The sequence below is a fragment of the Festucalex cinctus genome, chromosome 4, assembly GCF_051991245.1.
Source record: "Festucalex cinctus isolate MCC-2025b chromosome 4, RoL_Fcin_1.0, whole genome shotgun sequence".
Classification (NCBI taxonomy): Eukaryota; Metazoa; Chordata; class Actinopteri; order Syngnathiformes; family Syngnathidae; genus Festucalex; species Festucalex cinctus.
Window position 1 is genome coordinate 26,711,505 of NC_135414.1, and position 16,884 is coordinate 26,728,388.

Genomic DNA, 16,884 nt, shown 5'->3' on the forward strand with positions numbered 1-16,884 from the left:
ACTTGTAATTATCATCAAACATTTCTATATTTATAATCGTCATTAAATAATCAAATAGTTGAATAGTGAAGAATACCATGTATTTCGGAAGTGGCACACCCAATCTTTCAGAATAAGAGCATATTACAGGAAGTGCTGTGTTAACTGTCACCAATTGGCAATTAGTTATACGTTTTCGAGCCTCGACAGAGGTCACTTTTTGTTTTATTCATCTATCCATTTTAATTTGCCAAAAGAGAAATGACATTTTCTTTTGATTTGTATTGTATTTTCAGGGATGATGATGTGCATTCATCCGGCCTCTTATCCTTCATTGCTGTCTCTTTCCCAGCCTCTGAAAGAAAGGTGCAAGAGAAACTTATTGTCATGCAGCTCAGCGCTTGCGGTGCAATCACAGTGAATATGCAATTAACAGGGAAAGCCTTCAGTCAATAACACGTCGTGTGTGCTCATATGCCTCACGCTACCCTCGGCTCTTTGCCTCAAACAATCTGCCCTCGTCTACGCCGCCGTCACTCCCCCCACATCCTCTTCTCCTTCATCGAGCACCTCCTCGATGCTCGTCCTCCTCCACGTTAAAAGCCACATCTTCGTGTAAGAGGTTCCTCCTTTTAAATTGTCAACAATTTCTTTGTCAGGCCCATCTTCCCATCATCCCTCACCATCGACATTAACATACATACTCACGCACACTCCACTATATCTTTCCTCGTTAGCCATCCGGGACTTGTGCTGACCGGGCACCTCCACCCTGTGAGCGGTTTACCATGCTTACCTTTCTGTAGCATTCTAATTCACTATACTGTTACCTTCACCATTTTCTTTTCCTGTGTGAACGTTTCTTTTTCCAAATCCAAGATCTGAGAACATCCATTTAAAAAAAAAAAAGAAAACGTTTGATAACAAATGCAGCCAGTTCACACTTTGTGCCTCTCGAGGATCGACACGGCAGAGAGATCTTCACTTTGTAGCTTAGGGAGGGACTCGGTAGTTGTTGCAAAAAAACAAAAAAACAAAAACAAAAAGTTGAAGCATTTGTTCCACTCCAAACTTTTTTTTTTTTTTTTTTTAAATGCTTTACTCTTCACCTCCCTGATTCCCACTCCAGCGTCTGCGACTTCCTTTTTAAATCAAATCCTCATCTGGGACATTATTCTTGACATCTTCCAATGCACTCTACTGTCCTTTTATACGGCTCCATTTTCCATTAACCTCTTTCATATGCGGATTTTCAGTTCTAGACTGAGGGGGTCCTGATTATTATTGAAGTATTAAAACACATTTTTACAGACTGTGTTGCTGAAATGTTTTCTTCTTCATTGATTTTTGTCTAAGAGTTCAAAATGAAGAAAACAAAATGAACTTTACAACTTTTTTTTTTCTGTACCATAAAGACGAATAACAATGAGACAGGTATTGAGATGGAGCCAGACAACGATGTTGACAGTGTTGAAGAGAAGCAAGCAATACATTATGTATAATACTGCTTTAAAAAAAAAAAAAGTTTATTATCATAATGAATAAATAGCATGAATAAATGCAGTAAAACAATTTAGACAATTGTGTATTCGTGCATCATCATTTTGAACTGCAGTTTCGAGAAAAAAACATGGTAGGAGAATACACATCATTTCAGCAACCCTTTTTGGAGGTAACATTCATTACAATGCACTATGAAATATAACTGTGTTGAACCCTGACTAATCCGGCTAATATATTTAGCATTAGCCGATCAATTATATCACAACTTTATTAGTTCCAGTTCTGCTACAACTTTTAAACTTTTTTTTTTTTTTTTTTTTTAATTAACTTTACAGGCAATGTAATTCACTCCTTAAATTTCCTGGACATATTATTGGAAAAATACTGGTTCTATGTTTAAAATTAGTACAACAATAGCTAAGCAATTTAGGAGGACTGAAATTATTTTTAACCCAACTTTTTAATTTAAATTGTGGCCATTAAATATAAATAGCATAATTTGATTTGGGGAAAACTGTCAACAGACTGTGCCAATAAAATTAGTATAATTTGCGTAGTCTATTCTATTGGTAACATTGTTTCATTAACGTTAATGAACTGCTTTCACCGTAATTTTCATGTAATAAGTATTGTCTTAATTATACACAAATCCTGGTCATGTTTAATGTAAGTGCAGATGTAATGCAATACAATTCAAAACTGTGCACACTAACTTCAATATGATAATAATTACTTTCAAGTATTAATAACGTATCATCTAATACATTTTGGAAGTCACACCTCCATTGCCATATGTGATACACACAAAGTCCACGCTATATGCTAAACCTGAGCCGTCGAATATTCAATTGGTAAGTATTGATATCAAGTATCGGTATTGGTGCCGATACCAGCTTTATTTTAAGGTATCAGTACTCGTGACAGTGGCCGATGCCAGTTTTACGATCGCGGACTAGAAATTAGACAAATAGAAAATTGCTATTAATTTCATGCAAATAAATGGGGGGGTTATGTATTAGTGGTATTGGTATCAGTGACTAATCAAGATCTGAGTACTCGTACTGGTATGGGTCCGGAAAAAAAGTGGTATTGAGCATCCCGAATTCAAACCTTGGCACCAATAAAGCCGAAATGGAAAGCAAACCTACAGGGCAAGAATAATTCAACAGGGAGCAGCCGCTTGAAACCTGATAGTAATTCCTCCCCTCGGTTAATTAGGGACTTTATGTCGGATTTAAAATCAGCAGGTGTCTCCAAGGTTGATAAGTCACCACGGACTCATTTTATCGCCGGCTGCAAGAAAAGGAAGTTGAAGAACAGAACAGAGAGCTGTTTTAAGTTTTAATCAGGAAAGCCAGGCATTTTTTTTTCTTGTTTTTTTTTTTTGAACATGAGTGCTTTCTGGAATCACAAGGGACCTCCTTGTACTTCACCTCCTTGTCACATATTTTCATCTATCCTATTATGTTTTTGTGTGTGCTTATTTTCAAACCAGCACCAGAAAGGAAAATGTCTGATTAATTATACCACATGTTGATGTTGGTTTTGGAGCGTGTTGTTGCGCTGGACTTCAGGCTGCGATACTACGTCAGGCGGGCATTAGCGTATTGTAGTGCTTCTCAAATAGTGGGGCGGGGGCGCGACGCTCCATCAAGGGGGAAGGCCTCGGGGAACATGCTTTTGATTTAATTTTATTTTTTACTGTCCTAGAATAAAGTGCAATTGCACCTCCACTACACTAGGGGGCAGTGGTGCCCTAATTATTGGCAGAGTGTGCGCAGGGAGCATTTGCTCGGTGGTGTAGGGGTTTTGTTTGCACTGAGCATGCGCGTTTTGCACACAGCAAAAAAAAAAAAAAAAAAAAAAAAAAAAAAAAAAAAAAAATCAGCACAAATTGTTTCAAATATTTTTGTTTTTTCGGTTAAAGTTTTTTTTTTTTTTAAATATTGTGCTCTGAGTTAATGATGGTGATCAGTTTGAATGCACTATTATTGATGTATTTATGTAATTGTATTTTTCCGTATCATATGGTTTGACATGGTCAGTCAAAAAAATGAATTAAGGATTTAATTTTATTTTTGAATTTCAGATGCACTTTAAATCTTTTCTCTTACAGTTAATAAAGCTATTCTTTGTTGTAAGTTAGCCCATATTTCTTTTTTTTTTTTTTAATTCTCTTATACGTTAATAAGGATACAGTGTTATGCAGAGGTGTGCTTATAACAATTTTATAGACAAATGATACTATTTATAGTCGCACGAGATGGTTTCTTCTTACTGGGGGGGCATGACAGAAAATAATTGAGAAGCACAGGCGTATTGTAACCCGTCAGGCTGCTGCTGCTGGTAGACAAAAAGAGTGAGAAACATTAAAGAGAGAAGCAAACAACAATAACTATGACAAGTAAATATTTTCAAAATAAAAGAGGATTTACCTGGCTGACAACAGTATTTCAAGCTGATGGTTCTCCGCTTGCCTTCCCTTGTCATGAACATCATTTTTTTTTCCCACAGCCCTGATCATCTTTGACACAAATTCAGTTTGTTTTTGTTTTTTTTGTTTTTTTAATGTTCCTGACCCCTTCTGTCTGTTCTCTTGCCTCCCTTAAATCATCTCTGCCCTTCTTTCATTTTCATCCTGTCTGACTTTCAGCTCTCTAAGGAGAACAGGTGTGTTCTCCTTAGAGAGAAGAAAATACAGTTACATACACTCCACAAAGAACATAATTCACCTCCAGACGGGCCTTGTGCTTTTGTCAGAGGACATTTTGGGTCCATGCAGCACAGCAAAGTAGTTCAACATTCTGCTCTTACGCGAATTAGACTTTAAAAGTGTTTTGTTTTTTTGTTTTTTTGTTTTTTTCTCCAACGCAAGTCAGGTTGAATAAATGCCGAGTCTCACCTTGAGACCGGTGCTCATTAAAATGTGCCGGTTTTCTTGACCCGTGACAACTCCAATTGAGTCAATTTAAGTCTCCCGGCCTCACGAAAATCAAATGTTTGTACGACTCGCAGAGGATTCAAGCCAAATAAAGACGAGTTTTTGTCATCTGGATAGACGTCCCATGCACAACTGGATTGCCTGTAGCTAAGCTAAAGATGAAAATTGTGTAGAACTAAGAACTATTTTTTTTTTGTTTTAAATCTTTGCTTTATAAGGTATATAAAAACTATTTTTACTATGCACAGCAGCGCCGATACTTTAATTTTTTTTTCTACTTGTTCAAGTATGGTTGTCATTCTTTTAACAAATGATTCAGGTAAAGGCGCTGTACCTTTGGGGGAACGCCTTTCATGGGCTAAAATATTGTTGGCTGAAAAATGGAAATGCAAATGGGGGGGGGGGGGAAGAAAAAGGGCAAATGGAAAAAAAAAAATCTTACACAGCGGTATTAATGCCACCAATCTTTTTTCTCATTAAAAAGTCATACAGTTTAGCTCTGTGTACTTTCAGTCTTTGCATAATGAGGTCAAAGAGAAAACAAATACCTCTGCAGTGCTATGCAGCCTTTCCTTGCTGTAAAATGTTTTGGCTTTCAGTTCATGTCGACGCAAACAAATCACCGGAAACCATTTGTCCTCCTCTTTGCTGTAAGGTGACCATTTGTCTGCAAGGAAGCCAGGCACCGGCAGGAATACGACACTTACTGTAAGAAGCTAATAAAACAAAATAAAACCTAGTCACTGTACAGCCGAACCTCTAAGGTTTAATACAATCTGTTCTAAGATGTTGAAACAGTTTTCCCGGGTGTGAATGTGAATGGTTGTTTGTCTATATGTGCCCTGCAAGTGACCGCCGACCAGTCCTGGTCGTCCGCTGCGTCTTGGTTGAAGCCACCTGGGATCAAGTTCAGCTAAGCTGCCATCCTAATGAGGACAAGCGAGATGGAAAATGGACGTATGCATTCATTCAACTGTCTCCAAATTTACTATACTACTAAATTACTAGTGGGATTTGATTGATACGAGTACATGTACTCATCTCTTCAGTAGACACTGATAGACTTAGACTTAGACTTGACTTTATTGATCCCTTTGGGATGGCTCTCTCTGGGAAATTTACATGTCCAGCAGCAATGAGAACAGATAATAAAATAGAAAATAATTCAATCAATCAATAAATAAGGTTATTACACCAGAGATTGAATTAATAATAATAATAACAATAATAGTTGTAATAATAATAATAATAATAATATTAAAAAGAAAAATTCAATCAATCAATGAATAAGGTTATTACACCGGAGATTAAATAAAATAAATTAACGTACAGTAAAGTGCCATATTTGTGAAGTGAAGTGATAACGATACCATGCACTGATAGCACTAGTACTTTTGATACATAAAATTTCCCCTCAAAACACAATGACTGATGATGATGATGATGATAATAATAATAATAATAATAATAATAATAATAATAATAATAATAATAATAATAATAATAATAATAATAATAATAATAATTATTATTATTATTATAATTGTCTGTCTGTCTGGCTTTTTTATTAAAACTGCATGAAATGAATGGCATTTTTTTTTTCTTCTTCTGTCATCTAGTTCCTGATCATAAAACAGCCACAAGAGAGCAACTGATGTGCGAATATCCCGATTATAGCCCAATATCAATACCTGGTAACTACGTATACCATGCTATACTAAACTAATATTAGACGGACAATGTTAAAGTAACATAAACTGCCCCGGAGTGTAAAAATATGTTAAACACATTGAGTAATTAATTTATTACTGGCTTTGCTTGGGAGGCGAGTCTCAGCACAAAAAGTTCAAACAAAACGAAAGCTAATGTAGTGTACATTCCCTTTTTCATTGATTCAGGTCGTGTGTGATGTCTTGACCTCTTTTGTTTTTGTGACTTTAGATGACATTATTCAATTTTTAGGAGGTTCCAAAGTATAGAAAAAAAATGTAAAACTACGTTTTCACACAATTTATTTTTGTGCTAATATTTTGTAGCATATATTTGTCATTTCACAATGAATCTTACATTCATTTCAGCTTTCTTCGCTCCCCATGCAGTCCTTTTACTCTGCAATGTCATTCCTCACCAGTGGATGGCAGCATGACCACACTGAGCAATAGGCACCAGGCTCTTCAAGTTGAGAAAGAATGTCTGCCGACTGTTCGTTCGATCGACCTCTCCGTCCATCTGAATCACCCCTCTTGACTCGCTTCATCTTTGCTTGTTTGCTTTAACATGGACATCCTCCCACTAGTAGATGTTACAAACGTTTTTAGAAATATATATATTAAGCCAAAACCAGTGGGTAACCAGCTTGATGCGTTCATGACTCAGAGTAACACTTTGTGAAATGACCTATACACATACACACGAGATGAAATAACGCTTCGGTGGTTAACTACTCATAAGAGTAGGACGGGTGTTTCCAAGTGGAACAAATACAGCGTGGATTAACATGATGGCAGATTAGGAACAAATCTGCGATGAGACAATATTAATAAAATACATGGGCAAGCTGCTGCGCTGCGTAGGCCCGAAGCTTGAAAAAGTAAGACCTAAGGCTCCAGCAGACTGTTTGAGAGGCCCGCAAGCTATAAACGAGGATTAGCTCTGATTCCGTTTGGCACGTTGCAAGCAGCCTGTGTGTCATTAATCACATAATAAGCAACAAATTGGGTTCACTGTAACAGCTGTACATATAGACCTTAACATGGAAGACTTCTAAAAATAGGCAATTTGAAACATCATTTCCACCTTTTTTTGGAAGCCACCTGCATCAACTGGCGGCAAATTGTTTCTTCTTGGGGGCGAGGCTATTAGATGCCGCCTGCTGTGAGACACCGTAACCGACCGCTTTGGGATGACACGCAATTTGCATCCGTCAACTGCCGCAGCCGCCTATCGCCTCAGTGGCCCATTAAGTCTCCACGTCGTGTTTGCGGCATTGTAATCTCGTTAGCGTGATCCTCTGCACATACCACCGGGAATCATGGATCAATAAGTGGCTCATGGCACCACACACCCACACACAAACCCCCGCGGACATCTTTCTGTGGGAACTGGAGGGTGACGATGACGCCGAGCATCGTGTAACCTCAACTCAAATAATGAAATGCTCGAAATGAATTCTATTCTTTTACCGTCTCGCTCGCATCGACTTTTAGTCTTCTTCCAGTTTCATAGTGCTTCTACAGTATTTTTACATTTTATCCCTCTTTCTTAACCCAGCCATAAAACTGTAACGAATACAAGAGGATACAAATTTTGCCTTAATGCTCACTTTTTATATTTTGTCTATAATTAATTTGATACTTTCATTAATTTTCCCGTACAATTAGTACCTTTAAAAACACATTTTGCAACTTGCTGTCGACTGAAAATGACATCACAAGGGCTCAGGTAACCAATCACAGCTCACCTGTTTCACAAGCTGACATTCACAAGCTGAGCTGCGATTGGTTCCCTGAGCCCTTGTGATGTCATTTTCAGACGACAGCAAGTTGCAAAATGTGGTTTTAAAAAGGTACTAATTGTACATGAAAAATAATGAAAATATCAAAATTATTATAGGCAAAATGTTGATATTTGACTGCCAAAAATGGCTAAATAAGTAAAGTGTCCCTTTAACAGTGCTCAGCAATAACAATCCACGCTCATTCGCTGACTTCCACGTCACTCAACAGGCCAGATCCTGCCTTTTAAAGCCACATATATTCAAAGTCATAGACAGGGATGGGGTATCGTTCAGATGTTAACGATACTACTCTGAATACTGATTATTGATCTGCTACTATTCTTATCAGTACTTTTTTTTTGGGTTTGGTAAAACACTTTAACAAATATTATAATTAACGGTGCTTTTAAAAAAAAAGAAATAAATTAACTTGTCTTGCAACTACAGTAGCATTAATGTAAAAATAAAGATATGAAAGCAATAATTTAGAGAAAAATAAATTGTTTGATCAAATCACAATTATACCAAACAGGAAGATGTCACAGGTGCTTGCCTCCGATTGTGAAAAAGCATCCTCGATGCTGTTTAGAAAAGAAATGAGGTTCAAAGTCCAAAATATTGTTAGTCACACATAGTCTGAATACATTGAAAATGAATTTGTTGAGTTATTTCTCCAGAACTGTTAAGGGTGGAGATTATCATTACTCCAATTAAAAAAAATAAATAAAATAAAAATCAATCCCGGGGCTAGCTTAATAATACTAGTACTCGATGTGGTGACCTGAAGTGGGTAAAAAATAGTTTTATATTTCACTTAATTTGTTGTGATAAGTTATTTATTTAATATAAATAATGTACCTCACATGCATATTTTGAATAAGAAATTACACATGAAGCTTTAAAATATATGATGAAATTAATACATGGTTGCTGCTAGGTGGACTTTTTCGCAATAATTGAGGTACTACTATACACTCAAATTTTGCTGTAACATTAAAACATTCAAGATTATTAAAAAAAAAATCACAACCAACAAAACTCACGTCAAAACCAAATTGATTCATAGTTTGTTAGATTATAAACTTAAGAAGTTCAGCATATTAAATCATCAAAAAAAAGATACATTTTGTTACTGTCAGTGTCAGTCAAAATGTGTCTCTGATATTCTAATATTGTGGCTCTGTCATCTTCTAATTTCACTGCTGTCTTTCCGTTGCATCTTTCTGATCACTTCCTCCTCCCCTTGCTTCCTTCCTGAAGGCCCCTTTTCCATCCGTCTTCCACTCTTCCTTCCCATGGGGAGCATCTTTCCTTTTTATCCCTCTTCCCACTCTTTCCTGTCGTCTTTTCTTCACTTTCTCCTTTCCACGCTTTCGCTTTGATTACATCTTCCCCTCCTTTCTTCCCACCTTGCTTCCGGCTATTCTGCGGTAGAGACCCCGTTCGCTTACAATTTCCCTTGTCACCCTGCACTTGGCACATCTGCTCTTTTATTTTTTCCTCCATCATTTCAGCTATCAATACTTTTGTTTGGGCCTGAACAAAAATACTGTAATTCACTTTACATTTGTCATGGGAAACTTTGTTTTGAAAGTAGAACAACTTGTAAGTTCACTAAACAGATTGTGTTTGACACTGTTATATGCATTCAGTACTTTGTTATTCTTATTTTGGACCTTTTAGGCTCTGGACCGCAGTAGCTTACATCAGTGATTCTCAACCACTGTGCCACAGCACATTAGTGAAAAGTCATTTGAGCTGCTGGGAAAAGTTCCAATTTCACTTAATTGGCCAGAAAAGTATTATTTATTTACTACAACTAATGCATCCTTGATTTGCAGCATCTGTGCCAGTGTTGTGATGTATTCACCTGTTGCATTCATATAACAGAATCATTGTTTTGCCTTCAACCCACATAAGCACACATTATGAGAAAATGCAGACAATACCATCATTATTTTGTGGTACTTTTTGTGACACTCTTGTTTGGTGGAGATTTTTTTTTTTTTTTTTATGTATCTTGAAATCTGAATTTATTCCATTCTGTGAATGCATTCCTAACTCAAAATTCTCATATCTCACATACATATCTCCCCATTGAAATGAATCGAATAGCCATTCATCCATTTCAGCCTCTCCCCAAAAAAACGTATTTTAAATATATTTTTATCATAAATCAAGTCGTCCACAAGACATTTTAGAACCTCCCCCACCAAATAAATAAATAAAAACAAACAAACAAACAAATAAATAAATAAATAAATAAATAAGCAAGTAAATAAATAAATAAACAAACAAACAAATAAATAAATAAATAAATAACACTATTGTTTTCCTCTCTGAAAATGGAGGCCACGTGTGTTATTTGTTATGTTGGCCTGCGCGACTCTGACGGAACCAAAACAATGGCGAACCATCCGCGCTGTTCCTGTGAGATGATGAGTTTTTCTTCAAAGTGTATATTTACTGCACGCCAATCACATCCAGCATTAACATACGTAAATATGTCATTCTCGGTTATTTAGACTTTTTTTTCCCAAAATGAGATTTTCAGTGGGCTTTTCATGTCAGAGTAAAAAAAAAAAAGCGTCACTAAAAATTAAAAATTAGAGCTAAACGGTTTAAAAAAATAATGTGCCTAATTGCCATTATCGCAGTGCAATTTTTCAAGGTCCTTGTCACATGATTTATTTTTTTAATTTTTATTTATTTTATTTTTTTATTATTATTATTATTATTTTTTTACAAGCACAAGAAATGAATGAATCTCTATTACAAAATTAATATTAGTATTATTAGAGATAAATGTTTTGGTCCTATATATTATTAGGATTATGCCAAAATAAAGCCAGATGAATTAATATGAAAGGCAGCTTATTTGTTTATAGTGTAGTTTATCTTTCTAAATAAACCCTTTGACTTGCATTTTTTTTTTTTTTTTTTTTTTTTTTAAAGCATTCACTTTGACAATTTGACAAAATTCTACAAGTGTGTCATAAACACAGGCCAGCAAGTTATAAGTCAGTCTAAAACAATAACAATAATACAAACAAATTTGTGTTTTTAACTAAACAACACTCATTTGTGGGCTGTTTTTATGAAATACTTTTCCGTCAAATATTTCGTGCTGGAACTTACCATTATGATTTAAATATATACGACCCAACAAGTCATAGAGTCGATGCTATTGCGCCATACCTATCGACTCACCTCTTCTACTCCTGCTGCCAGGAAAGTGTACTGTCCTTTACGCGAGTCAAACAGTCTTTAGGTGTCAAACGCATATCCATCCATCCACCTTTTCTCTATACCGTTTATCGTCATTGGGGTAACGCGAGCTGGAGCCCATCCCAGCTAAATTGCCGTTGTGAGTAATGGAGTTCAAGGTGAGGAAAGACAAGCAGTCGCCAGTCACTGGACTGGCATGCATATTACAGCATTTTCTGTTTGTTTTCAAGTTCCTAGGCAGTGAAGTGTTGCTTTTGTCCAAAACCTTACAAAAAAAAATGTAGCGCTGCCTTAAAATAAGAATTAAATTCATCCCTTGACTATGGTTGCAATTCTAAACAATCATACTGCAAATCACTTTTTCCCACCGACATGAATGGAAATGCCATTAATCTGTTCCAGCCTGCCAGCAAAGCAACAACAATGTTTAATAATAAAACCAGCATTGTATATAACTGTTATTTATAAAAACGTACATATACAATTATAGGGAATGTACAGAAATTAAACAGGTTTTGCTCCATTTTTCAATGGGCACTTGCTGCTTTCTGGAGCAGTATAATGCAGACATCTCTCTCTCTCTCTCTCTCTCTCTCTGTATATATATATATATATAGCGATTTTTGGGTTCAAATAATATTATGTGCTAGCAATAAGCTAGTACAAAGGCAGTTATGTGGTTGTTGTAGATGTGTTTATACTTGATACACCCTAAAAGCAGATTGGTCAAATCTACCCAAAAAAATAAATAAATAAATTTGATAGTTATTTATCGGACAGATCCTTTGGTTAAAACAACCACTCTAATGGTTCGGTGTTTTCAACCAATATTAACTGATAGAAATTGGTCATTCTGACCAATGTATTGGCTAATCTGGGTTAGAGGTTGACATTTTTGTGGATCCTGAAAAAAACCCCATCACTGATTGTCACACACACCTAAAGTGGGGCAAAATTCATGATTCCTGAGCGCTCGGGAATCATTTGGTGATCTAACCCCCCCACTTCCAACCCTTAATGCTGACTGAGACAGGTCTGAAGGTTGCGCCATCGCATCAAGGCGATGTTCTTCTCGACCAGGAACTGTCAGGTGCTCAGGGTGTTGCGAGAAGCCACGACTTCTCCTGCCACAACTGCTATAGCCTTTCCTTGTGAAACGAAAACGCCGCCGGGTCTTTTTGCAGACATGCTGGTTGATCGTCCGACCCCCCCATTGAAAGAGAAAACTCGACATTTGAGTTTGAAATGTAGTTTTTGTGACACCAGTCGTGGAACTTTTCTGACACACTTCGGAGCATGACTGTGTGAGTCTTACTTTTATTCAAATGTATCTCTATATAAGTGGGTAAAGGTCTCACTCTCTCTCTCTCCTCCCTCCCTTTCTGTTCTTCACTCGCACTCTCCCTCCCTTTCTCTCTCTCTCCTGCCTCTCAGTCGTTGCTGCTCAGTGTGCTGTGAGGACCTCGCGAGCATCATATCTCTCCTCCGTTCTCCTCTCCTCACCTTCACACGAGCCGCTCCATCCCTCCTCCTGTGCTATGACATCTCACACCAGCCGCGCGCTGCCTCCGCCGGCCCGACGCCACTCATCCGACACGGACATGTGCGCCTGGAATAGCCGCGATTGATCCTCGGGTGGCCTTCTTTTCCTCTTCAGAGCTTTGTTCAGCTTTTTGAAAGCACATAACAAACGCAAGAGGAGGAGGGGGGGACTGGGGGTTTGTCATCTTTTTACCCCCCCTCCGCTCCCTTCAGCCAGGCAGGGCGGCAAGGTGGGGGGAAGGCTTGCAGCCGGCTTTGGATTTATTGAACAGCAACATGACGGATTTGGAGATGCCGTTGATGGCGATGAAGCGGAGGAGGCTGACGGTGAGGAAAATGGCCCGACTAAGACGCGACCTCTCACTTCTCCTCCTGACGGGGCTCCTCGTCGGGGATTTCTCCTCCTCTGGGGGTGAGTTCTTAAGTCTGTCTGTGTGTGCTTAAATAATCAGGTGGCGCAAGAAACAGGGGAGATCGTGTCATGCCGAACTTGTGTGCGTGCGTGTTCTGCATAGCGAGTTTCCCCCCCTAAAAAAGAACGACCGTGCGCATGCTTAGATACGTGTGTGTATTATGTGTGCGCGCTCCCAACTTGGAAGTCACATTCCCCTTAACACATTCACTGCCAGCCCAGCAAAAATGCATTGCATCATTTGACGTCTTTTTCCGTCAAAGGCAGTGAATGAGTTAATTGCACCAAAGTAGTTCAAAAATGAATCATTGAAGACCTCAACCCTCACTCCGTGACGTTACCCCGAATGTGCACCTCAGCTGCGGGGGGTGTAATGCGGTGCTGGGGTGGCATCTGACAGTCAAAACTTGCACACGCAAGAGGAAGTTGGTGCTCATGTTCCTGGAGTTTGTCTGTTGCTGTGGAGATTCCCTGAGAGGGGATGGATGATGCTTTCGTATACGTGTCAGCGGGCCTGCAGTGCTGATGCTGCTTAGCGCGCTGGTGGGAAGTTGGTGACCAACATGGATGCAGCTCAGTGGGAGGAACGTGTTAACATTCTGCTTTTGGTGCAGGGGAGCTGACTTGTCTCCCGTCAATGGCTTCTCTGTCCTGTGCCTCTCATGTTTGTCACTGTCAGCCTCTCACGCACTCACCAACCTGTCACGAAAAGTATGCCGCTATATGGGCAGTGGTTTTATGCATCTTGTGTATTGATCCTGAGCCTGTAAATGAATGAATGTAAATAAAATTTCTGAAGAATAAAAATAATATATTAACTCATTCACTCCCATCCATTTTCACAGAAGCAATCCCGTTCGCTCCCGGCTGTTTTACTGGATTTTGACTGATTTTGCAAGGCCCACAGAATATTGTGTTCTATTGCTATAAAAGCATGGAACCTATTTAAAAGAAAGATTAAAGTCTCTTCTTTCATTAGGAAAAAAGTATGTTTCTATCTGTTTCCGTTTTGCAGCAATTAGCATTAGAAAAGAGCTAAGTTTCATCAGTTTTCACAAATCTATTTAAAATTCAAAGCAATTGAGCTTTTTTTCTGGATGGCCCTGGTTGATCTCCTTTGCTCTGCTGCCACCTGCTGGCCGTTTGTGTAATAACTACCATTTCTGCAAACGTTCTTTGCAGTTGAAAGGCTGCATCAAAGCCTTCTGTATGTTCTATCATAAAAAACAAAACAAAACAAAAAAAACATATAAATACGTCTTTGGGACACTTAGAACATTAAAAAAAAACTATTTATACGTTATTGGGAGTAAATGAGTTAATAGCAGTAAAATTAGTGGTGGCCTGGTTCGCTACCCCTCCCTTGCTTTTCAGAGCTACGAACGGGATGGCTAGTTCTCAGTGGCGGCCGGCGGGCAGTGCATTTTGGTACCTGGGCCCTTCGTGGGGACTTTTTAAGTCAGTGGAGATCAGTTTTAATCCACATCTTAATGCCACCATCAGCGCTGGACTGGCCATCTGGCAAACAGGGCAGACCCCCGGTGGGCCGGCCTCTTTGGGGGCCCATGCAGTGCTTTTACATGATTAGTTTTTCTATTTACTGTCAAAGACCACAATATACTTCTGGAGCAGTTCAGAAACAATATTTATCCAGTGTGACAACAACTCGGGATGGGCAAGTACTGATACCAGGTAACTGTGTCAGGCTGATACCCGGCCTTATTTCAAGGCATTGGTGCTTGCGTGACGTCTTGTGGCGTGTTTTATGATCAATATTAATTAGAAAATTGCCATGTCAAACACATTTAAATAAGGGTGTATTCAGACCGGGCGGCACGGCGGATGACTGGTTAGCACGTCCGCCTCCCAGTTCTGAGGACTCGGGTTCAAGTCCAGGCTCCGGCCTTCCTGGGTGGAGTTTGCATGTTCTCCCCGTACCTGCGTGGGTCTTCTCCGGGTACTCCGGTCTCCTCCCACATTCCAAAGACATGCATGGCTAATTAACAGGTTAACTGGGCGCTCGGAATTGTCCCTAGGTGTGCTTGCGAGCGTGGATGGTTGTTCGTCTCTGTGTGCCCTGCGATTGGCTGGCAACCAGTTCAGGGTGTCCCCCGCCTACTGCCCAAAGCCAGCTGAGATAGGCTCCAGCAACCCTTGTGAGGAATAAGCGGTCAAGAAAATGGATGGATGGATGTATTCAGACCAGAAAAGTCCTTTAGTCCGCTTGTTTGGTCAGGATCAAAAGCAAACTTTATTTTTTTTCCCATTTGGTGCGGTTCATATTTACACTGTGCTTTTTGCAAGTGGACGATATTGCGCAATCACGTGATGATCTGTGCTCCCATTGGACAAAAGGGTTAGGGATCAATACAGACATACTTTGCACGTCAAAGTTGCCTGTAATAGCATTTGTCCTTCCAACCACTCAGAGGAAGGAAAAATGCTGACATCATCGACGGCCAGCACTCTGATCCTATGAGGACAAATTTGAAATCTGATTGGTTGGGGTGGGGGACAGTCCCATTGCTACTGTATGTGCCAGAAGTATAGATTTTGAAGGCCCTGGGGAGATTAGACACGGCAAAACACACAGACTGAAATCTGGAAAATTAATAAATTAATTAATTAAAAATCCAACATCTCAATAGCAGTTCAGCCAAGAGAAACACTTCAATTAATACAATTTCGTGGCACTTTTACTTCTTATGCCGACTTGTTTCGGCTGCATGCACAGCAACAACTACTGGTGGGCGGCGACATAACTGCATGCGAGAAGCGGGCGCGTCGACGATTATGTTGCCGATTCGTTTTTAAGCGGTTTAGGAATTAGGCATCTTCCGCTATCCGTTCATCTGTGATTCATCTCCAATCTGTGCAGACACGTTTATGCACATATTTCCCTCCCTCTTCATCAGCCCCCCCCCCAAATATTGCAAAGCCTCGTAATAAGATGATCAGATAGTGTTTTATATTCTAATATAAACAACAAAAAGTTAACCTATTTCACTGCTCTGCAGCAGATCAGCAGCTACATTGACTTATTTAAGAGTTACACAGCCAGTGATGGACTTAAAGGAAATTAAAGGGCAAACAGACATCTGGAAAGACAGAAGGAGGATGGCAATAATTTATTTTGTGTGTCCGCAAACCCCAGATGGTTGCCACCTTTTAAATGTGGATGATGCACTTTAAATTCAAAGACGCAACTAATTATTGATTGTCTGGAAATGTCACTTAAAATGTTAGGAAAAGTCAAGAAACTTTAACAATCCTGGTGACATTAAAATGCGGTGGATACGAACTGATCAAATGTCAAAACGGATTAAAGATAATTCATATACTATTATTATATAATTATGCCGGTACTTGGCTTGTTCGGTTGGGGAAACAACCGTGGTTGGGAACACACGTTAATGGTAGCATGCTAATAGGCCTACTTCAGGAAAGTTTGAATACTTATCAAACTACACACGCACACACACAGATTTAATTACTTGCTAACTTAAGGTGAACACCAACACATGTATGCACACCGAGTGACAATTACCCGACATTGAGTCAATGCCAAACAACAAGACATTACAAAATGTCCGTCCCCTTGTGTGTAGCTCCACTGGCATACTAATATCACACGCGGGAAACACGCTGTCCCTGCAGATGAGAAGGTGACTGAATTAAAAGGAACTTGAGTTCCAAACTCACAGCATGCGCCAGCGAGACAAAATGGACAAACGTGTGCATACCTCACATTGACAGATAATGAGGTTAACTTCTTGGGAATTC

General features: G+C 39.0%; 1 protein-coding gene across 1 annotated transcript in view; it reads left to right on the top strand.

Annotated features, from left to right (window-relative positions):
• Window positions 1-16,884, top strand: part of LOC144017967 (CUB and sushi domain-containing protein 1-like) — a 454,419-nt gene that overhangs the window by 22,171 nt on the left and 415,364 nt on the right. The window contains exon 2 of the mRNA XM_077519995.1: window positions 12,582-13,101. Within this exon, the coding sequence (XP_077376121.1) occupies window positions 12,966-13,101 (136 nt within the window). The 5' untranslated portion in view covers window positions 12,582-12,965. The remainder of the gene's footprint in view (window positions 1-12,581; window positions 13,102-16,884) is intronic.